The sequence below is a fragment of the Mauremys mutica genome, chromosome 1, assembly GCF_020497125.1.
Source record: "Mauremys mutica isolate MM-2020 ecotype Southern chromosome 1, ASM2049712v1, whole genome shotgun sequence".
In the NCBI taxonomy this organism is placed as follows: Eukaryota; Metazoa; Chordata; order Testudines; family Geoemydidae; genus Mauremys; species Mauremys mutica.
This window is the reverse complement of record NC_059072.1, coordinates 125,290,255-125,314,476: the sequence shown is the minus strand read 5'-3', so window position 1 is coordinate 125,314,476 and position 24,222 is coordinate 125,290,255. Positions and strand designations below refer to the sequence as shown.

The 24,222-nt window shown below is 43.5% G+C and overlaps 1 protein-coding gene across 3 annotated transcripts in view; it reads left to right on the top strand.

Moving 5' to 3' along the window:
• Positions 1 to 24,222, top strand: part of EFCAB6 (EF-hand calcium binding domain 6) — a 167,791-nt gene that overhangs the window by 4,909 nt on the left and 138,660 nt on the right. For all 3 annotated transcript variants that reach the window (XM_045001807.1, XM_045001808.1, XM_045001806.1), the window contains exons 2-4: positions 11,422 to 11,568; positions 16,734 to 16,954; positions 18,441 to 18,529. In XM_045001807.1, the coding sequence (XP_044857742.1) occupies positions 11,427 to 11,568; positions 16,734 to 16,954; positions 18,441 to 18,529 (452 nt within the window). In that variant the 5' untranslated portion in view covers positions 11,422 to 11,426. The remainder of the gene's footprint in view (positions 1 to 11,421; positions 11,569 to 16,733; positions 16,955 to 18,440; positions 18,530 to 24,222) is intronic.

Genomic DNA, 24,222 nt, shown 5'->3' with positions numbered 1-24,222 from the left:
ATAGTATTGAGCATTCTTCATAAGACCTTGGTTCTTTTATTTCCTTGGTCCATAGTTCTTGCCATTCCTTCGCAAGCTCCGTTGTGACCACACTTTAAAAGGGTATTTTTTCGAGCTTGTTTTGTTGCTTTGTCATCCATTTCATTTCCAGGTATTCCAGTATGCGCCATAATTCATGCTATTGTTACGCAGATACCTGGTTGCATTATTTCTGTAGTTAGGAACATTATTTCACTGATTATGCTTTCCCAAGTCCCTGTTCTAATGATCATAATGCCAGACAAGGAATCAGATAAAATTACAGCTGCAGCCAGATGTACATCTCAAATCCAGGTTAGTGCCAATATTATCCCCATTAGTTCAGCCATCAGAACAGTCACATAATTCAATAGCTTTTTAGATTTCTGAATTCCTAGGAATATAAAATGCTGTTCCCATCTACCTGTGCTATCATCTTTTGACCCATCTGTATAGACTTGACAAAGCTGTTCGCATTTTTCTAAATAAATTCAGACATATCTTTGGTCATAATTAGGGCTGTCGATTAATTGCAGTTAACTCACGCAATTAACTCAAAAAATTAATCACGATTTATCGCAGTTTTGATCGCACTGTTAAACAATAGAATACCAATTCAAATGTATTAAATATTTTGGATGTTTTTCTACATTTTCATATGTATTGTATTCTGTATTGTAATTGAAATCAAAGTGTATATTATTTTTATGACAAATATTTGCACTGTAAAAATGATAAAAATAGTATTTTTCAATTCACCTCATACAAGTACTGTAGTGCATTCTCTGTCATGAAAGTGCAACTTACAAATGTAGATTTTTGTGTGTGACAAAACTGCACTCAAAAAACAATATAAAACTTCAGAGCCTACAAGTCCACTCAGTCCTACTTCTTGTTCAGCCAATTGCGAAGAAAAACAAGTTTGTTTACATTTACAGGCAATAATGCTGTAAATATGAATATGAATCTTTAGCGCATTTGGCACGTAAATATCTTGCGATGCTGGCTACAACAGTGCCATGAGAATGCCTGCTCTCACTTTCAGGTGACTTTGTAAACAAGAAGCAGACAGCATCCTGCACTTAGGATGGAAGAATCCCATTCACTGTTACAGACTAGGGACCGAATGGCTAGGAAGCAGTTCTGCAGAAAAGGAAATAGGGGTTACAGTGAATGAGAAGCTGGATATGAGTCAACAGTGTGCCCTTGTTGCCAAGAAGGCTAACGGCATTTTGGGCTCTATAAGTAGGGGCATTGCCAGCAGATCGAGGGATGTGAACATTCCCCTCTATTCGACATTGGTGAGGCTTCATCTGGAGTACTGTGTCCAGTTTTGGGCCCTGTTACAAGAAGGATGTGGAAAAATTGGAAAGAGTCCAGCGGACCAGCGGAGGGCAACAAAAATGATTAGGAGGCTGGAGCACATGACTTATGAGGAGAGACTGAGGGAACTGGGATTGTTTAGTCTGCAGAAGAGAAGAATGAGGGGGGATTTGATAGCTGCTTTCAACTACCTGAAAGGGGGTTCCAAAGAGGATGGATCTAGACTGTTTTCAGTGGTAGCAGATGACAGAACAAGGAGTAATGGTCTCAAGTTGCAGTGGGGGAGGTTTAGGTTGGATATTAGGAAAAACTTTTTCACTAGGAGAGTGGTGAAGAACTGGGATGGATTACCTAGGGAGGTGGTGGAATGTCCTTCCTTAGAGGTTTTTAAGGTCAGGCTTGACAAAGCCCTGGCTGGGATGATTTAGTTGGGAATTGGTCCGTCTTTGAGCAGGGGGTTGGACTAGATGAACTCCTGAGGTCCCTTCCAACCCTGATATTCTATGATTCTAGGATTATCCCTTGAAAATATAAACAAACTTGTTTGTCTGAGCAATTGGCTGAACAAGAAGTAAACTGAGCGGACTTGCAGGTTCTAAAATTTCACATTGTTTTATTTTTGAATGCAGGTTTTTTTGTACAGAATTCTACATGTGTAACTTCAACTTTCATGATAAAGAGATTGCACTACAGTACTTGTATTAGGCGAATTGAAAAATACTATTTCTTTTGTTTTTTACAGTGCAAATATTTGTAATAAAAAATAAAGTGAGCACTGTACACTTTGTATTCTGTTTGTAATTGAAATCAATATATTTGAAAATGTAGAAAACATCCAAAATCTTTAAATAACTGGTACAGTATTCTATTATTTTTAACAGTGCGATTAATCACGATTAATTTTTTTAATCACTTGACAGCCGTAGTCATAATTTATTTTTTTCCCCTTCCCTCAGTTTTTTCACAGTTCCAAATCCACAAATGGGGGAATCACTGCCAAGCTGTAGTTTGCTTTCCCATGACTAAAAATGTTTAGTTCTCTCAATTTTTCTTTTTAATATATCTCCTTTACCCAGTTTTTGACCCTGATAGTATGAGAAAGTCTGTGACAATCCATATAATTTTGTCTACTAAACTCCCAGAAATCCTTATAAATCTGTTGTGTACTTTTGTTTTCCTGATTCCCTTTTACCTTTGCCCAGAAGGTTAGCTCTAATAGTTTCATCCTTCAATTTATAGGTGCTTCTCCAGTGGCTATTTGCAGAGCACACACTGTTGTTGTTATCATTGTACCACATGCCAGTCCCAGAGCTTGGGCCTGCATTTGAGGCTGATTCCAAAGCTTGGGATCTGTAATCTAAATGTATCAGTGCTCTATACATTATCATCAATACCTTCTATCTGCACCCCATTTGTTTCCAAGTACACTTTTAAGTACATTCATCCTACATTTCCACTTTTGTATACCATCTATGTTACCTTCCCTAGTGAATTTTATTATTGCACACTAGTTCTAGGAACATAATCTTTTGAACTATCTAAATTTTTTCACCATAAAGAAATAAGTCTCAGCCATCCCTAATTTTCTTTCTGATGAAACCCAATCCCACAGGGTATGTCTACACTGTAGTTAAACACCCGCCGCTGGCCCATGTCAGCTGACTTGGGCTCATGGAGCTCTGGCTGTGAAACTGCAGTGTAGCTGTTTGGGCTTGGACTGGAGCCTAGGCTCTGAGACCTTCCCTTTCTTGCGGGATCCCAGAGCTTGGGCTCCAGCCCAAGCCCAAATGTCTACACTGCAATTTTATAGCCATATAACCTGAGCCCTGCGAGCCCGAGTCAGCTGACATGGGTCACCCGTGGGTGTTTAATTACAGAGTAGAAATACCCTTAGTTTTTGCAAGAGAGAATTTAAATCCTCACTCATTTGCCCACTTGGAAATTCTCTACAGTGCCTCATTTCTCTTTTCCATGACTACTTTAAGTCTTTTGTGCTTAGTCCATATAGCACAATCATCTGTGAAAAGGGAAATACCTATTTCCATCTGTACACTTTCTGGGAGGTCCTTTATCATAATGGAAAAAAAAGTAGAGGGGATAAAACTCCCGTGTGGAGTTCCATTTGTAAGCTTGTAGGTATTTGATAAATTTGTTACCACTTTGACCTGTATAGCTCTTTCACTTAAAGTCCCTTAGCCACCAAAAAATTCTCCCTTTTATTCCAGTTTTGGCTAGTTTGTACAGGAGGCCTTCCCTCCATAGCATATCATATGCTCTTTCACTTTCCCCGAAGACTGTTATCATGAAGATTTTAGTCCTTATGCTTTTTTGTACCTCCATTTCCAGTCTCACTCTATGGTCAACTGTGCACCTTCCTTTTCTGAAACCACATTGTACCTCAGGCCTGGTCTACACTAGGCGTTTAAACCGGTTTTAGGAGCGTAAAACTGATTTAACACCACACCCGTCCACACTAAGAGGCCCTTTATATCGGTATAAAGGGCTCTTTAAACCGGTTTCTGTACTCCTCCCTAACGAGAGGAGTAGCGCTAATATCGGTATTACCATATCGGATTGGGGTTAGTGTGGCCGCAGATCGACGGTATTGGCCTCCGGGCGGTATCCCACAGTGCAACACTGACCGCTCTGGACAGCAATCTGAACTCGGATGCAGTGGCCAGGTAGACAGGAAAAGCCCCGCGAACTTTTGAATATTTCCTGTTTGCCCAGCGTGGAGCTCCGATCAGCACGTGTGGCGATGCAGTTAAAAATCAAAATAAAGAAAGAGCTCCCGCATGGACGATGCGGACGTGATCACTGTAAGGGCAGGCAAATCTGTTCTATCAGCGCTCCGTTACAGAAGACGAAATTCAAAATCATTTTTAAAAAATCTCCAGACAGATGCCATAGCAGGGACTCAGCGCACTGCTGCGTGACAAGCGTAACGGAAAGCCAAAGAATCAAATGGACGCTCATGGACTCAAGCTATCCCACAGTTCCTGCAGTCTTTGAAAAGCATTTGCATTCTTGGCTGAGCTCCAAATGCTTCTAGGGTCAAAAACAGTGTCCGCGGTGGGTCAGGGCATAGCTAGGCAATTTACGCACCCCCCCACCCACCCCCAGAAGTGAAAGGGAAAACAATCCTCTCTTGACTCTTTTACATGTCACCCTATCTTTACTGAATGCTGCAGATAGACGTGATGGTGCAGCACTCAACACCAACATCCTTGCTCCCCCCACGCTATGGATGGCTGATGGTGCAATATGGCTGGTATCCGTCCTCATCATCAGCCTATTGGCACATGGGGCAGTGCAAAAGGACTGGTAACCATGCTGACTAGCATCAGTAAGGTCAATCAAGGGCGCCTGGCCCTAATTTTTCCTGGTAGATGGTACAGTATGGCTGATAACCATCGTCATCATAGCAACAGGGGGCTGAGCTCCATCAGCCCCCACCCTTCATGTGTAAAGAAAAGATTCAATTGCCCCTGGACTAGCAGAGGGATGCTGGGCTCCTCTCCTACACACTCCTTACTGTCCTGTCTGGACTATCATAGCAGCTGGAGGCTGCCTTCCACTCATATCTCACTAACAAGTCACTGTGTCTTATTCCTGCATTCTTTATTACTTCATCACACAAGTGGGGGGACAATGCTACGGTAGCCCAGGAAGGCTGAGGGAAGAACGGAATCAACAGGTGGGGTTGTTGCAGGAGCACCCCCTGTGAATAGCATACAGCTCATAATTTCTGCAGCATCTGACACAGAGCAGCTGTGCTCTCTGGTTCTCTGATACAGTGGTTCTCTAGTACACTTGCCCATATTCTAGGCAGGACTGATTCTATTTTTAGATACCAAAAAGGAGGGATTGACTCAGGGAGTCATTCCCAATTTTGGCTTTTGCGCCCCTGGCTAAGAGCAGCCAGGGGCACTTATGACAGCAACAGATGGAGCAGTGCAAAAGGACTGGTAGCCACGATCATCTTATTACCAATTTATGGTATGGTAGATGGTACAATATGGCTGATAACCATCTCTGCTATCATGCAAAAGCAAAAGCATGCTGCTGTGTAGCGCTGCTGAATCGCCTCTGTGAGCGGCGTCTAGTACACATACGGTGACAGTCACAAAAGGCTAAACAGGCTCCATGATTGCCATGCTATGGCATCTGCCAGGGCAATCCAGGGAAAAAAAGGCACGAAATGCTTGTCTGCCGTTGCTTTCCCAGCAGAAGGAGTGACTGACGACATTTACCCAGAACCACCCGCGACAATGATTTTGCCGCATCAGGCACTGGGATCTCAACCCGGAAATTCCAAGGGGCGGGGGAGGCTGCGGGAACTATGGGATAGCTACGGAATAGCTACCGACAGTGCAATGCTCCAGAAATCGATGCTAGCCTCGGACGGTGGACGCACACCACCGATTTAATGTGTTTAGTGTGGCCGCGCACACTCAATTTTATACAATCTGTTTTCTTAAACCGGTTTATGTAAATTCGGAATAATCCCGTAGTGTAGACGTACCCTCAGTTACAATATCATTTCCACTACCTTGCTTGGTTACCTAATTGGTATCACCAATGCTTGTTTCCATTCTGTTCGCAGTCCTTTCTCCCATATACCATTATATAACCTCAATAGAATCTTTGGACTCCCTTCTGACAAGTATTGAAGTATTTCATTACTTATATTATCTTTGCCTGGAGCTGTATTTTTCATTTTTCTAATGACTACAATAAGCTCTTGCATACTAAATTTTTTGTTTAGCACGTCATCAGTATACTCTCTCCAGTCATTTAATAGTTCATAGTTTTCTTCAATAAACTTACTTTTTTCTCATGAAACTCATTGTTTTGATTTGTATCATTACTGACCTTTTGGAATTCTTTTGCTAAAATGTCTGCCTTCCTTTCCTAAGCTTGAGACCTCAATTTAACTGTCTACAATAAAACCAGGTATACATGTACTTTTACTTCAAATTCCATTCATTCTTTGCATTTACTTATCTGTTTTTGAAAGCTTTAAATCTTTGTTCAATTTCCCACAGAAATTACTCCAACTTTCTTTTTTTTTCCTTTTTGACAATCCTTTGTGCCACTGCCTTACAATTTATTTATAATTTGTTAAGTCTTTGCTATTCATTGTGTGTTTTTGCTTGCTTGTAAGCCTTATTTGTTTCCTTAATTGCTAATTTGCAAACTTCATTCCACCAGGGAACTGGATTTCTAAGTCAGGGGCAATTTGATGTTTTATAGATGGCCAGATCAGCTTCTGTTGTAATTCCTTTTATTACGTTGTTGTAGAATTCTCCTAGGTAGTCACTTGTACAGTTACTACATAAATATTCATCACATTCAATCTTGAAAAGGCCCAGTCAGCTTTTTGAAAATTCCATCTAGGAACTCTTTCTGTGTTTTTGACATTTCCTCGGCCTTGGTACTCAATAAGCATAGGGAAGTGATCACTTCCGATTCTGTCATCTTTATGAATTTCCAGTTGCATTTACTGGCTATATTATTTGTTGCAATTAACAAATCCAAAACAGAAAATTATCCATTCACTGAATCAAATCTAGTAGTGCTCCTGTATTCAATATTTGCAGGTTATGCAAACCACTAAATTGTTCTGCGCATTTAACATTTAGCTCAGTTTTCTTACTTCTTTATAGCTCATTATGACTAATAAATTCTCTGCAAATTATGATTGGGTTTTTGACATTAACTAGTTTTTCTAATTCTAAAATAACTAATTTTTACATGGATTAGAAACATCAATCTGTATATAAGAATTTTTGTTCTACATGGGAATCTCAATAGCATTATATTCAAAATTTAGTTTCTGCACATTCATTTCTATGTAACTGAGTCCCTCATTTGTAAATATACAGGAAACCCTCCTCCCCTTCTCTGGTAGCCTCTCAATCCCTCTGGAGATCAGATCCTTGTAAATTGACTCAAATTTACTTATTAGCCATGTTTCTTGCATACATACATATCAGGCTTTTTTCCCCATTTCAGTGATGGCTTTCTTAAATTCCTGTCCCTGCATTATTAAACTATATTAAACTAAGGATAGTTATGACCTTGTTATTTAAGCTGTATTATTGCCTTCATGTAAAATCACATGAATGCAGTCTATCAAGAGGTTCAAGGTATCAAGAGGTTGTCTATTTTTAGATATTTTTCTGCTTTAGCTATGATTTTAATCCTTTCATTTTTTTCCCTATCTGCAAGCTGCAGTCAATTATTTCTGTAATGAACACTATAAACTTCTCTTTACCTACAAGTAATGCATCATCTCCCATTCCTCTCATATTCTCCTCCCTGACCAGAGATATGTTCTGCTGCCCCCATACATCTTGAATATTTTTCTATTTTCTGCAGTGGGTACCTTTTGATAGGCTCCATATATGATGTTTTTTAAATTATTTTAATCTTTTGTATTTCTGTAGCTTGTTCTGCTGCTGCATGTCATTTATATGTTGCACTGTGCTTCCCCCCCCCGACAATTGCTGCATTTAGGTTCTGTTCCTTCTACACAGTTCTCACGTGAGTGATTTCCTCCACATTTACTGCTCCTCATTGTTCCTTTACAAATGACTGCCACGTGTCCAAACCTTTGACAATTACAGCGCTCACAGGAGGGTGGCAGAGCAGGGAATATATGGTTTAACCCAGAAAGAATTGATACCCTATTTGGATCCTATCCAGAAGTGTCCCACTTTTAAGTGATATGTCTACCACCATAGATGGCTAGTTTTCTCCCTCTCTTCTATAAGTAGCTGTTTAACAAACAATACTTTATCTTCATCTATATTCTTCTTACTGTCATCCACAGAGAATCTTATTGGCACTCCATACATAGCCCCTCTAGCTTCTATCAGGAATAGAGGCAATTCACAAGTAACTTCCATTTTCCCTAAGGCTGTAGTTTTAAGAAGTTTTTCACCTTGCTCCTCATGTGTACATTCTATCAATAGATCTGCACCATCACTTTACTTTAGCGATTCCACCATTTTCAGAGGGTTAATATTTCCTATTTTCACATCTTCTGGCACTGATTCGACAGTTATGAAATGCTGACTTTTGCCCTGTTTTTGTTTTTCATTTCTATGCATTCCTTCGTCAAATCCTGATATAGCTGGTCTTTCCCCCTATCCCCCTTTTTCCTGATCTGAGACCATTCCTCATCCCCTGCTGCTTTTCCTTCATGCTCCAAGACAACTTTCTCTTTCCCCTCCTTGCTTCCATTGTCAGTTTCAATGTTCAGTCACCTTTCAGCTGGGGGGAGGGGGACAGGGCTTGCCACAGTCCTCCATCCAGCCTGCTTCTGCACTCCAGCCTCACTACCATCAGCCAAACACCAGCACTAAGCCTGACTCCAGCCCAGCCAGCCCCTCTCCAAACTCAGGCCACAGCCAGACAGCCCCTCACACTGTTCTTGTTTACCAGGCATGACCTTAATACCGTTGTTGAATTATTGCAGTAGGCCTTTTTCCTTGGAGTGCTATGTTCCCCTGCTAGGAGTAGGAAAGGTGCTGCTGCTGCATTATGCAAAGAGCCAGAGCTACCATTTTCCCTGGCTTTTTCAGGGCCTCACAATGTTGGGAAAATGGTTCTTAAACTCTCACTTCGGTTCACCCAGCATAACGATAAAGCAGAATCCAGCTTTAAATATGCAAGCTTTCAAGAATCAACCTTTTCCCATCAAGTCATGGAAAGAGAATGAGGTGGGGTAACAGATATAGAGTAGCAGTATGTTAATTCAAGACTTTATGATTAAATTCAGAGATGCAGATAAGCAAAGAAAGATTGTGTAAACCTCTGTTATGAGATGTACACCTCTACCCCGATATAACACTGTCCTCGGGAGCCAAAATTTTTTACCGCGTTACAGGTGAAACTGCGTTATATCGAACTTGCTTTGATCTGCCGGAGTGCGCAGCCCCGCACCTCCGGAGCACTGCTTTACTGCGTTATAGCCAAATTTGTGTTATATTGAGTTGCATTATATTGGGGTAGAGGTGTAGTTTGTGTCCTTACTTGTTCTTTGTCAATTACAGTGACAAAAGGCTCTATCAAGCAAGCAAGAGGGAGGATAAAACAATGGGTAAATAAGTATACAGGACTCTGATCCCCTTCCTTTGAATTAGATATTATAAGAAGACTGGGATTTTTAAAAACAGAGAAAATGCAGCCAAGACGTTTTCTATCTCACCATACACAATATAATAAGTACAAAAAAGATAGTCTGAAGAAGTATCAGCAATACAACAACCTAAAAAGCCAGGAAATCAATTTGTATTTGGGAGAAAAGAAAAAGACTGGCATATATCATCAAGCTGTTTCTGCAATCTGCCTCCAAACTGGAAACAGAATACAAAATGGCACTGTTGTGTAAAACCCATCTATCCCATGACCACTGTGAAATGTACCCATTACACAGAAACTAGATGTATGGACTTAGGGAACACATTCATATACATTGTTATGCCAATAAATATATTTAAATTGAAACAAATAGAGGGCAAGATTCTCAGTTGATGTAAATTGCTGTAGCTCCACTGAAGTAATCAGAGTCAATGGATCTACGCTGATCTATACCAGCTGAGGATCTGCCCCGGAGGTTATTGATAGTGTATTTAAAAAATCCTCAGTGAGTCTGATCATATGCACCAATATAAACCAGGAAGAACTCCATTAAATCAGGAATAGCTCCAAGGAGTTATTCCATTGAACTCAATTGAATTATTCCTGACTTATTTGTTGGAGCTATGCAGATATAAAACTGGTGAAAGTGAGAAGTGAATCAGGACCTCAGATTAAGAGGTTCTTTGTTTTTGTTTTCTGCTGGACTAACATAGGGCTCGATCCTGGTCTACTGAAGTCAAAGGAAGTTTTGCCATTGACTTAGCTGGGAACAGGTTTGTGCCAATAGTTACTACTACTTTGTCTGAACCTAGATAGTAGCACATACAGTTATTTCTGCCACAGTTGTTTGAACAGTCCATTTGCTAGCAAATCGATTGATATATATTTATGGTAAGAAGGCAAAAGGGCAGAGCAGTGTTTCTGGATACAAAAATTTCCCTCTGTCTTAGGCAGACTACAGATAGCTGTCATACTCTTTTTATCATCATATCCCACAAGCCAGAGGTATGTCTTGATGGTGCCTGAAACAGAAATATGAGTGGGTTAGGGTTGCCAGCCATCCAGGATTGTCCTGGAGTCTCCAGGAATTAAAGATTATGTCATGTGATGATATCTCCAGGAATTTGTCCAACCAAAGTTGGCAGTTCTAAAGTAGGTTCACATTTGTTTGCTCCAAGTACTTTAATTGGCTGCTAGTATTTGTGGCAAAATAGATCTTGCAGTTTAGGGATGTGTTTATTGAGCTCCATGACCTCTTGGGAACCAGACCCTACCTATCTACAGTTTAAAGGAGTGGATTTCATGGTGGCTGCTGGAAGTATGTCAGATATTTGGTTGTTCAGGTGGTGACGTTAGGCCTTGAAGCAAATGCAGAAGAAATTTTCCACCTGAAGGGTGAAGAAAGAAGCAACATTTTGCTTGGGGCTAATTTTTCTTTTATTGATAGCTGTAGAGGCAGGATACCAGCCAAAAATTGCTTCTGTACAGTCTGGACAATTGTTTGCTATCTGGGACATGGTGGGGGTGGTCTAGAAAAGAGCTAAAAAGAATCAAGCAAATGTTTTTATTTTTAAAGTCTTTTAATAAACATAACCTTCAAGATAGTTTAATGCCATTTACAAAAATCAGATAGCTAATTATTTATTACTTACGGCATGATTTAGTCTGTTTATATCTTCTGCTCTGAAACACAGATTTGAAAGTGCCTACATAGGATGAACTTTATTTAACTTCCAATGAACAGTTTAAAAGAGTCCCACATCTGTGTGGTCAGATTTGGTTCTCTGTCAGTCAGAATCTTCATCAGCAACTTGGGCCTCTTTTAATTAAGTCAACTTTTATGCTTCTTCATATTGCCACAGTCAGATTCCTTCCTTTTGTGTCATAGGTTCTAAAGTAGTGTCATAATTGTGTTTTTAAATTCCCAAGGTACCATGGCCAGAGTGGTGAGTGCAGAAGACTTCAGTGGATTACGGCCCTGCTCTCATGGAATCATTTTTACTGCAAGACCACAGTCTACACCAGGCAGAGCATCATCATGCAGAAGCAGGCAAAGCTCAATTAAATCAGCCTCATGTACGAACAGATTGTCGACTTTTAGATTTTATAAGCAGCAGGATTTTAAACTGAAATCCCCATATTGTCCACAAGCCAAAAGCAGCCTGAATCTGGCATCGCCTTCTCGGCCACCTCAGTTCTGTTATTCATGTAGGCCTAGAGTGTGCTGTTTGACACAGTCCGGAGCAAGCTGCACTGTGCCTCAGAGGGTTGTCTGATGCACAATATCTCCAGTGTTCCCCTCTTTGGGGAGTAATTTGCTACAGCCTTTTACAGGGCGCATCACACTCCCCCTGCCCATTCCCTACACTCACACGGGATGCACCTATCCAGCTGTACTGGCTGATGCATAGGAAGGATGGAACCATGGCCCTTTCTTGTCCAATCCCCTCCCTACCCACTTACTTGCAGGGAGGGAAAGGGTGTCAGGAGCACAGCTTCACCTTTATTCCCCATCCCAGCAGTCCATGCAGGTTTATTGCAGTTGCACAGGGTCTTTCTCCCCACTACTCCAGGCAACCATCTAGCCCTCGATCTTAAAGCTGCTGGGTACGTACTATTGACAGTGTCAAGAGATTTAATGTACATCCTGTTACAATTGAAGTATGTATCACAGAGTTGGAAGGGACCTCAGCAGATCATCTAGTCTAACCCCCTGCTCAAAGCAGGACCAATCCCCAGACATATTTTCACCCCAGTTCCCTAAATGGCCTCCTCAAGGATTGAATTCACAGCGCTGGGTTTAGTAGGCTAATGCTCAAACCACTGAACTATCCCTTCCCCCTTATCCTATAGGAACTCACTTGAAATTATCACATGCTTACCCCTGAAAGAGCATATGCATATTTTATACTAGTAAGATTTCTGAGTCACTTTAATGAAATAAAAATTGTTAATATAGTTGTGAATATCTCATTTGCAAGAATTAAATATTGAGAGTTACTGGTGTTTAAGGCTTCCTGATTCACAGTTCATGCCTTTTTTCCTTCTTCCTTGCCACAAAGTTTTAGTTTAAGGGGTGTGGCAAAGTACCTTCTTCTCCTCAGCAGGCTCAGTCCTTTTTAGCTTTGGAGACACAGGCTTGGGCAAAGCAAACCCTTCTAGGGAGCACAGGGTCTGGCTAATCCTTCCCTCAGTCAATCCCTTGTGCTTGTTTACTCCCCTTCTGGGGACAGAGTGCAGCCTTCCTTGCTGCAAAGATTCAGAGCCTTGCTGCACCTAACTTGCTGGCAGCTTCCCTGCTTCTCTCACTCTCCCCACTGCTTCCATGCCAGGGAGGGTTTAAAAAGGTCTCCAGCAGCTGGAGCCAGCTGAACCTAATTAGTTCCCTGGTAACCCCTGTTCCAGCTGAACCTTATTTCCCCCTGGTTATCTCTCCTCAGTGGTTTGGGAGAGGACTTTTAACCCCCTGGGACTAAGTACTACCCCTCCCTTTGTAGCCATTTGTCCTGGGTTTGCCACAGGGGTAAATTCACTCTTGGCATAAATTGACACAGCTCCATTGATTTCAGTGGCTTCACACTGTGAATTTGTATGCTCAGCTTCCCTTTGTCAGAACTGATTACTGTTAATGATATGTGCAAGAAACCCTTTAATCAGGCCCTCTCCTGGGGAACTATTTAGATTTACAGTGACCAGAGTGCTGATTCAGCTGCTGGTTCTCAGCACTCTGTCACACCTTTCCCCCTTTTCTGGTGGAAAAATTTCTCCTTCCATGGGCTCTCCATTCTTTTGGTGGAGGTACTACTCTCCTGGAGTCCTCCTCCTGATTTTCGGATGAGGGGGATTCCAATAACTGCCAAACCCCTGTCAATAAGTTTGGGTTCTCCTTATTCCACAAGGCTAATTCTGTGTTTTCTTCTTTCTCTGCCTCTTTCTTTAGGAGGCCTCCCTTTTCTTTACTGTCCCCCGGCTTGTGTTACTTTGTCTAGTGTTTTCCAACCCCTCTAAGGGTATGTCCATACTACCCGCCCGGATCGGCGGGTAGCAATCGACTTCTCGGAGTTCGATATATCGCGTCTCATCTAAATGCGATATATCAAACTCTGAACGCACTCCTGTCGACTCTGGAACTCCACCACCATGAACGGCGGTGGCGGAGTCGACGGGGGAGCCACGGACTTCGATCCCGCGCCGTGAGGACGGGTAAGTAACTCGAACTAAGGTAGTTCGACTTCAGCTACGCTATTCGCGTAGCTGAAGTTGCGTACCTTAGTTCGACCCTCCCCCAGTGTAGACCAGGCCTTAGTCTAGCTTCTCCTTTTGCTTCCCCGAATGTTTTATTCCTTCTCCTCCCTAGTGGGAGGAGCTGCAGTCCATGGCTCCTATGATGGGGTGAGACAACGTGTCCACTACCCCAACCCATTTCCAGTTAAGCTTCCCCTGCACTTCCAGGGGTGCAACAGCCATAGGGCAAAGTGTCTTATCCCCATGGATGCATTCAAGCCACAGCCTTGATCTTGGGAGCATCCAGTGGGGCTTCACCAATTCCTGTTTTACCAGTGAACAGTCTGAGGCAGTGTCCACTGGACCCCTTTGACACCTTCTCCCCTCCTTTACAGAAACCATAGATAATTTCTTTTTCCTTCCATGTCCAAGAGTCCCTGTCCAACTCAGAATTCTGAAAACCCACATTCTCTATAAGGGCAGTCTTTTTTTATGTGTCCTTGGTGTCCACACCAATAACAGACAATACCCCGAGTCCCAGCTGGAGTCCCCCTAGGTTCTTCCCTCTTCTTCTCTGTGACCTTTCCAGATTGGGTTTCTCCAACCCTCCTCCCAAGATCTGGTCTCTTAAACTGCCAACCCTTTTTCCTAGGAACATCCACCTCCACAAACTCTTCTGTGAGCTTGACCACAGAATCTAGGGTGACCAGCAGATGCTGCCTGACCCATAACCAGGAGTTCTCAGGGATGCTCTGCAGGAACTGTTTTAGAATTACTGCATCCATGATCTCACTTGCAATCTGAGTGTCTGGCCTCAACCAGCTGGTAGTCCAGTCTGTCAGATTTTGGGCAAATGCCTAGGCTTGTAACCTCCCCCAGGTCCATCTAGTGGCCCAAAACTTTTGCAGGGAACTTTTCTGTGGATAAGTCCACCTGATCTAGTATGACTGTCTTAATCACATCATAGTCCCATGCTCGCTCATTACTTAGAGCAGGTCTACACTTAAAACCCTGCATCGACACAGCCGCACTGATGCAGCTGGGCCACTGTAGTGTTTAATGAAGATGCTCCTACCTCCGTGGGAGAGCTTCTCCCATCAGCATAGTTAATCCACCTCCCCAAGAGGCGGGGGCTATGTTGACAGGAGAAGCTCTCCCACTGACATAGAGCTGTCTACATGGGGGGTTAGGCTGGTATAACTATGTTGCTCAGGGGAGTGGATTTTTCACACCCCTGAGTGAAGTAGTTATACTGATACAGGTCTGTAGTGTAGACCTGGCTTTACAGCCATATAAGTTGCCTGAGCTTGACCAAGAATGCGTCAGGATCATTTGCAGGGCCCATCTTACAGACACCTATCACCTGTGTCTGGTTGCTGTTCCCCACTGCAGGATCACATTAGCTGCTGCTGCTGCGGCACATGGGCTTGCTCTCGAATAAAATTCTGTAGGCTTTTCTGTTGCTCAGCCTGCCAGGCAAGCAAGCACGCACTGTTTCTCTGGGTGATGGAAGGTCTTCTCTCTAGGGTCTTCTGTATCTCTGTCTGCTGTTCTACGAGCCATTGCAATGTCTCTTCCATTGCCCAGACTGCTGAACCTTTGCACTGGCTCACCCATCAGGTTCTTGGTCAGTACAGATAAGGCAACTCCTGGACAAGTCCCCACTTGTGACAGGGCACAGCCCTCAGTTCTTGTCTCCTCATATAAATGGCTCCGACATCTCTGGTCTATAACCACTGCTGTGTACTTTATTTGTGTTTTATTAACCACCACACCACCCTCTGACAGTCCAGTGCAACAATTCTTATTTACAGTATTATACAAACATGAGAGGGGGAAGAGATCTCTCCACGCAGAGATCTCCCTTTACTCTGGCCTGGTTGGTTGGTTTTTCTCTCTTTCTCTTTCTCTCTCTCTCATCTTCCTTGCATGGCTTTCCTGTGCTTCTTTTCTACTCTTGCAGTTAATGGGGAAATTCGCTCCTTAGCTCTTCCCCAGTCCAGACTGATCTAGTAATTATCTGTCCCTTCCCTCAGTCAGGCCCTCTTCAGGGGAACTAATTGGATTTATAGTGACCAACTGTGCTAGTTCAGCTGCGGTTCTCAGCACTCTGTCACAGAGAAGATGTGTGGAGGAGAAATTGCAGTAAAGTGTAAATAATATAAAGGGCCATATTCTGCCATTGAAGGCAACTGAAATATTGTGTGCCAACTGATGGCAGGACTTGCCTCAAAAGTACGGAAAAATGTAAATGCACAACTAACTTCAATCTTTAGACTAGGGTGCTCAGCTCCTATTGTCTTCAAAGGAAGTATTATATTTGTATCAGTAGCTGAATTTGGCCCTATAAATGCAGGAGAAATATCAGGCCAAATCCTGTGGTCCTTATTCAGTTCTTACTCAGTCAAAGCTCTAACTGAAGTCAAAGGGAATTTTGCTTGAGTAGGGATTACACTATTTGTCACCATGCTGTCCAGTTCTCCAGCCCTCCTTTCCCATGGGTGTTTTTACAGCAAGCTGGCTGTTGTGTGTTAAAATGCTTATCTGCAAAGGAGTCAGCACACAAACAATTGGTGTTGACACATCATTGGCAGATGACTTCACTAAGGAGTTTAATAACTGAATAAAGCATCTAAATGATACAAAGCAAAGACATTCAAGGTCTTTTTATCCCTGCTGAAGTCTGAAGGTAGAATGCTAGTGGGGATGGGATGGACAAATATATTGTGAATTACTTTACATATGTTTTACTTTGTAACTTTAACTGCTCTTTTAGAGTATCTTCCAAGTTATCCAGTGTCTTGGCTATAATGTTATAAATAAAGCATTGGGAATTTTTTTGATAATACTTAGCACTTTTATATTGCTTTTGATCTTCAAATGTGCCGCACAAATGTTAATTAATTTACAGTGATATCTCTGAGGATGGATTGATTTATGTTGAATTCTCAGCAAAAAACCCCACATTTGATTTTGCCAGGTTTAAGAGTTTAATAACTGTCTGATATGTTTTACAGCTACATCTGTGCGCTCTGTCCCAGATCCCACACTGTCCTCCTCAGAAATTGAGCAGATTTTACTTAAAAAGACAGCTGAAAAAGAAGGTGAACTTAAAAAAGCATTTCAGACAATTGATATTGATCACACCCTAACAGTCACAAAAGGCGAATTCAGGAGAGTGATTGAAACCTTTCTTTTTCCTCTGACACAAGCACAGTTTGATTCTGTGCTGGCACAGGTATGCTATGTTATACATGTGTATAATCACTTGGGGGCTGTTCTTATCCACATCAATGGCAGAATTTCCTCTCCATTTCAGTGGGAGCAGGAGCAGGTCTGATTTTATCAAAATGATGATAGATGGGGCCAAATCCTTCTTGCCTTATGTGAGTAGTTCTAGTGAAGACAATAGAATTACTTATGCGAGTAAAATGAACTAGATTTGGCCATTTGTATTTCTTTTAAAGGATCCCGTTTGCATTATTTCTCCATTTAGAACCAATTCATTTCAACATTTAGAACCAATTCATTGGTAGCTTTTGTGATAATTAATCAAATTATGCAGTCTTATTCCTGGAGAAAGATCAGATTGAAAACCCTTTGAGTCATGGTAGAACACGTTCTTATTTATATTGTAAGGAGCTGAGCACTGTAAAATAATGAATAATTGGGAGGAAGGATAGTTGTCTGTTCACCACCTTTAAGCCATAGCTAGGGTGGAGTATATTCTTTAAAGGCCATTAGTTGTATACACTGGTTGAGATTTTCAAAACCCACCAGGGGATAGCTATACAACGCCCATTAATTTCAAATGGAATTGTGTGGCTAACTCCTCTAGGCGACTTTGAAAATCTTAACTTCTTTGTCCATGGGGTCTGCTTCCTGGTATTAGCTCTGTAAAGTTCTCATTTTTTTCAGTTTAGTAATTTTACTGTTGTACAACAACATTTAGAACCGTACAGTGAACTGCAAAGAGTTATACCATGCACCTCCAAACCATTGTTTCTAGTTGCTTTCAACATACTTACCCTTCTCCCCAATGGTTTGTAACGCTAATGAGTAATAGAAGATGGATTTTTGGCCCTCTGGAGTTCCAGTCCTGACCCCTGTGGCCATGACTTTCTGTCCTAAGGTTTCACAGATTTTAGGTTTTATATCCTTTCCAACATACTTGTTGTTTGATTTTTCACTTATATTGAGCTGTTACAAGGTGTTATCTTCACATTTTAAAAATATTGGTCTCTGAAAATTCAGCACTGATTTCAGTTAAAATGTAAGTAATTAGGGTCCTTGATTATACCAAATAAGCAATATGTGGATCAATACGTGGAAATACCTTACATATGCATGTGGTACACAGGGAAAGATTGTCTCACTGGTTGGATTAGATGGGATATATTTTCACACATAGACACAGAGTTAGTGTGAGGAAAAGACCTACATGATCCTTAAGTCCTTTTCCCTTATAAATGTAGGAGATAGCCTCTCTTTTGTTGCATGTACTGCGTGTCATTTCTTCTCACCTTTTGTCTAGGCTCAAGTATAGTATCAATATATATCTGATAAATCCTCCAGCAAGAGGCTATCAGAGGAGATTATTTTTGCATTTTAATAAAGTAGTTAACTAATAATGGAAGTGAATGATTTTTTTTAGTCCCATGAGATTTCATTACAGGATTTATCTAGAAATTCATTTATTTAACACTCTTTTTATTGAAATGTAGATTCCGATGACTAGCAAAATTACTGTACCATATCTTGACTTCCTGGCAAAGTTCACTAGGGTTGCCAAAAGTGCCAACATGCAAAGAAGGTAAGAGCCTCTTATTATGTAATCCTATTGTTCCCAAACTGTGATCATGGATCACTTGCTAGCGGTCTGCAGAGAGCAGGCTGGTTAAATGATTCTAGCTCTCTTTGTTTCCAGCTGTTACATCGTGTTACAAACAGCTCCAGGAACATTAAGTACTTTTTCAATATTGCTTTTCCATATAAACAATTGGTGTATTTGCCATAGGGATCTTATATGATCACTGAAGGGAGGGGAGGTAGTCTGTCAGGCCATTGATCTTGTAATGTAAACATATAGAGCTTCAAGCCTAATTGATATATTCTGTTAACTAGTAGTAAGTGTAACTGAGTATATGAGAAGTTAGATATGAGCTGAGGTTAACATTTTTTAGGGATACTCAAAACATATAACTCAACTTGCAGGATGCAGTGCTTGACAAAGACACAATCTGAGGGACTCACAAACATTATTCTGGCAGGAAAGTTAAAATGCTGTGGGATTCATTTCTTCAATGTAAATAACATTCTTCTTTGAGAGATGTCCCTACGGATACTCCACTCCAGGTGAAGGTGCATCCCTGCGCCTTTGTTCGGAGAGTTTTGCAGCAGTGCCCGTACAGATTGCGCATGCGTGGTGCCTGCCTCATGTGCCTTTGTCACCTCAATAGTGCGTGCATGACCCAGACTCCTCAGTTTCTTCTCTACTGTCCCCGCCCTGAGATGGAGCTCAGCAGTCCCATTGAAAACCTTCGTTTTTCAATTAGACAGATTATATAAATTAGTAAATTAGGTTTTAGTTTTAGGTTAGTTTAGTCAGATAAGTTTCAGTTGTTAGACTTACAGCCCCTGTAAAAAAGAAATTATTTTACATCCGATAATGCAGTTAGAAAATGCCTGGTTCACTGGGTTTTAAAAGATGCACAACATGCAGAGAGGCAATGCCTATCTCAGATGGACACTCTCAATGTGTCCATTGCCTGGGGGAATCCCACATTCCCCAGAAATGTGCCCATTGTAATAAACTGAAGGCTAAGGCACTAAAAGACAGGGACCTGAGGCTTAAACTCCTCCTCATGGAAAAGTCACTCAGACCAGCCTCCAACCCTGGGCAGGAACCCAGGGCCGCCCGGGGGGGGGGCAAGTGGGACAATATGCACCAGGCCCCGGGCCCCACAGGGGCCCCCACGAGAGTTTTTCGGGGCCCCTGGAGCGGGGTCCTTCACTCGCTCTGGGGGCCCCGGAAAACTCTTGCGGGGCCCGGGCCCCCAGAGCTTCTTTCGCTCCGGGTCTTCAGCGGCAATTCGGCGGCGGGGGGTCCTTATGCTCCGGGACCCACTGCCGAAGTGCCCTGAAGACCCTGCAGCGGGGGGGAATCCTTCCGCCCTGGGACCCGCTGCCGAAGTGCCAGGTCTTCGGTGGCAATTTGGCGGTGGGAGCCCCCTGCTGCCGAAGACCCTAGGTCCCCTGAATCCTCTGGGCGGCCCTGCAGGAACCCTCTTCTCGGCAGAGGTCACCGGTCTTCTCAACGCCAAGATTCTCTAGGGACAAGAAACTGGCAAAAAAGCAGCCAGCTTTCTCGCCTCATAAAGAGCACATCACCTCAAAATGGTCACCAACCTAATCAGCTTCATCGGTGCCAACTGCTCCGCAGCTCAGCACCTACGATGCTCCAGGCACCTCCAGTGCTGTCCGTGCAGTGGCCGCCGCCAGTACCCACTGCTCCGGTGCCAAGGCTAATGGCTTTAAGCTGCCTGTCTCCACCATGGCACCGTCAGTAGCGCCAAAGGAGACAGTACTGACAACCGCTCTTATTCCTGTGCCACAGATGAATGCGCCTAGCGTGACAGTGCTGACACAAGTTACTCGGGCACCGACTCAGCTCAGTGCAATTGGCACCCTGCCCCCTGGCACCGATGCTCTCGGCATAGTGCCTTTTCATGCAGCAGAAAGATTTGTTTGTCTCCCCAACTCCAGAATCTCTTTTATTGGGCACTGATGTCTCACCGGTGGTGTCAGTACCGCATCGTCAGCTGTCTCCGATACCATCACAGTTTTCCGGTGATGGAGATGATGAGATTGAAGGGGCATTCTCCCCACACCATTCTTCCCCGATTAAGACACTTATTGCTGCCGGACCATTAAGATCATAGTCCTCATATTCTCACGATATACCACCTTAGTATGGCCACCCATGAATGGGACCACCCATGCCCTTCCCAGGTCATTGGCCATACTGGAGTCCCTGGAAGTCTTATAGAAGACACCATAGCAGCCACCCCAGTCCACGTAGGGACGACACCAGATCTCCACCTCCACCTTCACAGTCTGTAGTGTTGGAAACACGAGAAGAGCCCATGGTGCAATAGGTAGAGGGCACTGCTCCTGACACCTCGTCAACCAATAACAACTCATTTTCCTCACCAGATGAGGCTATTTTGCCTCCACCATCAACCACAGCAGATGATTTTACCCACTTTCAGGACTTATGCAAAAGAATGGCTAATGAGCTTAAGATCGCTCTGGAGGAAGTGCCAGAAACTCAGCATGAGTTAACTGACATCTTATAGACATCAGCCTCCTCCCAGATAGCATTACCAATCAACGGGGCTATCATGGAACCTTCCAAGATGGTGTGGTAAATTCCAGCCACAATACCCCCAACCTGCAAGAGAGCAGATCGAAAATATTACGCTCCCTTCAAGGGATCCGAATTTCTTTTCACACACTCAGCACCCAATTCACTGGTTATGGAAGCGGCCAACCAAAGGAGTAAACAACATTTTTGGTGGAGAGTAAGATACTGGACCTATTTGGCCGCAAAGTATACTTTTAGTCTATGCTACAATTCAGAGTGGCAAATTATGCGGCATTACTTGCCAAATAGGACCACAGGAATTATGGTAAATTTATGGAATTTATTAATGAAATTAATGAGGAAAAGAGACAACAATTCAAAGCTCTGGTTTCTGAAGGGCAGATGATCTCATGCATGGCTCTACAGTCCTCACTGGATGCTGCTGACATGGCTGCCAGGTCCACCGCTACGGCCTCAGTCATGCACTGAGCCTCCTGGTTCAATTCTTCCTCATTACCACGGGAGATACAAAATACTGTTGAAGATCTCCCTTTTGATGGAGAAAAACTGTTTGCAGCCAAAACCAATGAACTGCTGCACAACAGGAAAGATTCATGGGCTACCCTTCGGTCCCTTGGCATCCATACCCCTGCCACAAGAAGGAGACAATACACATATCAACCGTATGAGTGCCCTAGATACCCAGCTGTAGACGGGTCGGACTCACCCCCGCTGCGCCTCCTGCTGGTGACTCCGGGAATTAGCTCAGTTCCAGTCCAGAGCGCCCTCTGCAGGCCGGTGATCCACCTGTCTTCAGGCCCCCCGTGTCCCTCCCTGGACCCGGTGCCCTCTTACATGGGGTGCTGCCCCCTAGCAGTAACCCCTTTCTCTTAGGGTCTCCCCTCCTTGGGGAACCCCCACCCTCTATCCCCACCTTGCCTCAGTATTGGCTACTGCCAGTCATTCTCTAGCCCCATGTCCTGGGGCAGACTGCAGTATCAGCCCGTTCATCACTGGCAAGGTTGGGTTTGGACCTGCTGCCTTGGCCTACCCCTGGGCTGCCCTCTGCAACTCCCAGTACCTGTTGGCCCTTCACTAGGCCGCAGCCTTCTAGGCTGGAGCTCCCCAGCTCCTCAGCCTTTCCCCAGCCCTGCTTCACTTAGGTACCCAGTCTCTAGCTCCCTGCAGCCAGGCCCTTCTCTCTCTGAAGGCCAAGAGAGACTGTCTGAGCTTCTGGCTTCCCTGGCCTTTTATAGGGGCCAGCTGTCGCTCAGTTTGGGGCGTGGCCTCACCTGCAGTCACTTCCTTAATCAGCCCAGCCTTGAGAGCAGCCGCTCTCAAGCCCTGCCAGGCCACTTTTAAACCCCTCACAGCAGGAGCAGGGGATCCACCCTGCTACACCAGCATACACACAGCAACATGAAAGGCCATACAAGGAACAACAGCAGCAATGACAGAAACAGAGACCACAACAATGATGCCTTCTACCACTAGCAGTGTCCCAACCGCCTTCCTCGGATAAGGAAATTTGAAGTCTTGCATTCACTATGTACCGAGGCTATGAGACTCTGGAATTGGTGCATCCAGCACAATATCCATATCTCAGCCTCCTACCTACCCGGATGCCAGAACACCACGGCAGATGAGCTCAGCAGATGTTTTCTCCTGGATCACGAATGGGAGTTAAACAATGCCATCCTGGAAGACATATTCCAAACTTGGGGTTACCCACAAATGGACCTTTTCATGACAGCATGCAACACAAAATGCCCCAAATTCTGCTCAGGTCCAGTCTGGAGAATCGATGGGGGATGTGTTCATGATCGCTTGGAACTCAGACCTTTTATACGCATTCCCACTGATACCATTACTATCGAGAGTGGTACTGACGATAAGGACCAAGAGGGCTTCAGTAATCTTAACAGCCTCCACACGGCCGAGACAAGCGTGGTATCCGTACGTAACATGGATGTCCGCACATACCCCAATCACACTCCCTCTACAGACAGACCTATTAACCCAACGGGAGCGCCAACTACAACACCCCAACATGAAGATGCTACATCTCAAGGCATGGCTCCTCCACAGTTCTCTAATGATGAGCTAAATTGCTCTGAGTAGGTCCAGAGAGTGCCGCTACACAGTAGATAACATACTACACATAACACCTATCTCCACAAATGGAGGAGATTTACTATATGGTGTCCCACCAGACAAACCATTGCAGCATTTGCACCTCTTCCAATTATGTTGGACTACCTCCCGGAACTGAAACAATCCAGTCTTTCCCTCAGCTCAATAAAGTGACACTAGTGTCAAAATTGGTGACACTACAATCTTTGCTCACTGTATCACAAAGCGATTCCTTAAGAGTATCCAAACTTTCTGTCCGGACATGAGACCACCCATGCAACCATGGGACTTAAACTTGGTCCTAACAGCCCTGATGCATAAACTGTTCAAACCTTTAGCAACCTGCTTCCTACTACACCTGTCCGTGAAAGTGGCGTTTCTAATAGCAATCACATCATCTAGACGTGTGGGAGAAATCGGGGTGCTCCTGGCAGACCCACCATATACTATCTTTTTTAAAGATAGAGTCACTTTGCCAACCCATCCCAAATCCTTCCCAAAGTATATTTGTCCTTCACATCAATCAACCAATACAACTACCTACTTCCTTTCCTAAACCACACACCAACACTTTTGAAGCCACAATGCACACCCTTGACATTAGGAGAGCATTGTCTTTTTACCTTGACAGGACCAAGCCATTTAGAGTCTCACTAAAACTTTTTATCTCTATCACAGCATGCTCTAAGGGTAACTCCATATCCATTCAAAGAATATCTAAATGGATATCCTGATGCATTCACCTATGCTCTCAATTAAGAGGCATACAACCTCCAGCGGGAATCAAGATGCACTTTACCAGATCAGTATTGATGGCAGTGGCATTTCTAAACAATGTTCCCCTTATAGACATTTGCAAAGCTGCCCTCTGGGCCTCTGAACACACCTTTGCTAAACATTATGCTGTTATGCAAGGTCCTCAGGTGAATACTTGACTTGGTCAAGTTGTACTATGAATGGCTATTTTACCAACTCCGAAGCCCCTACTGTCTGAGGTCGGCACTGCT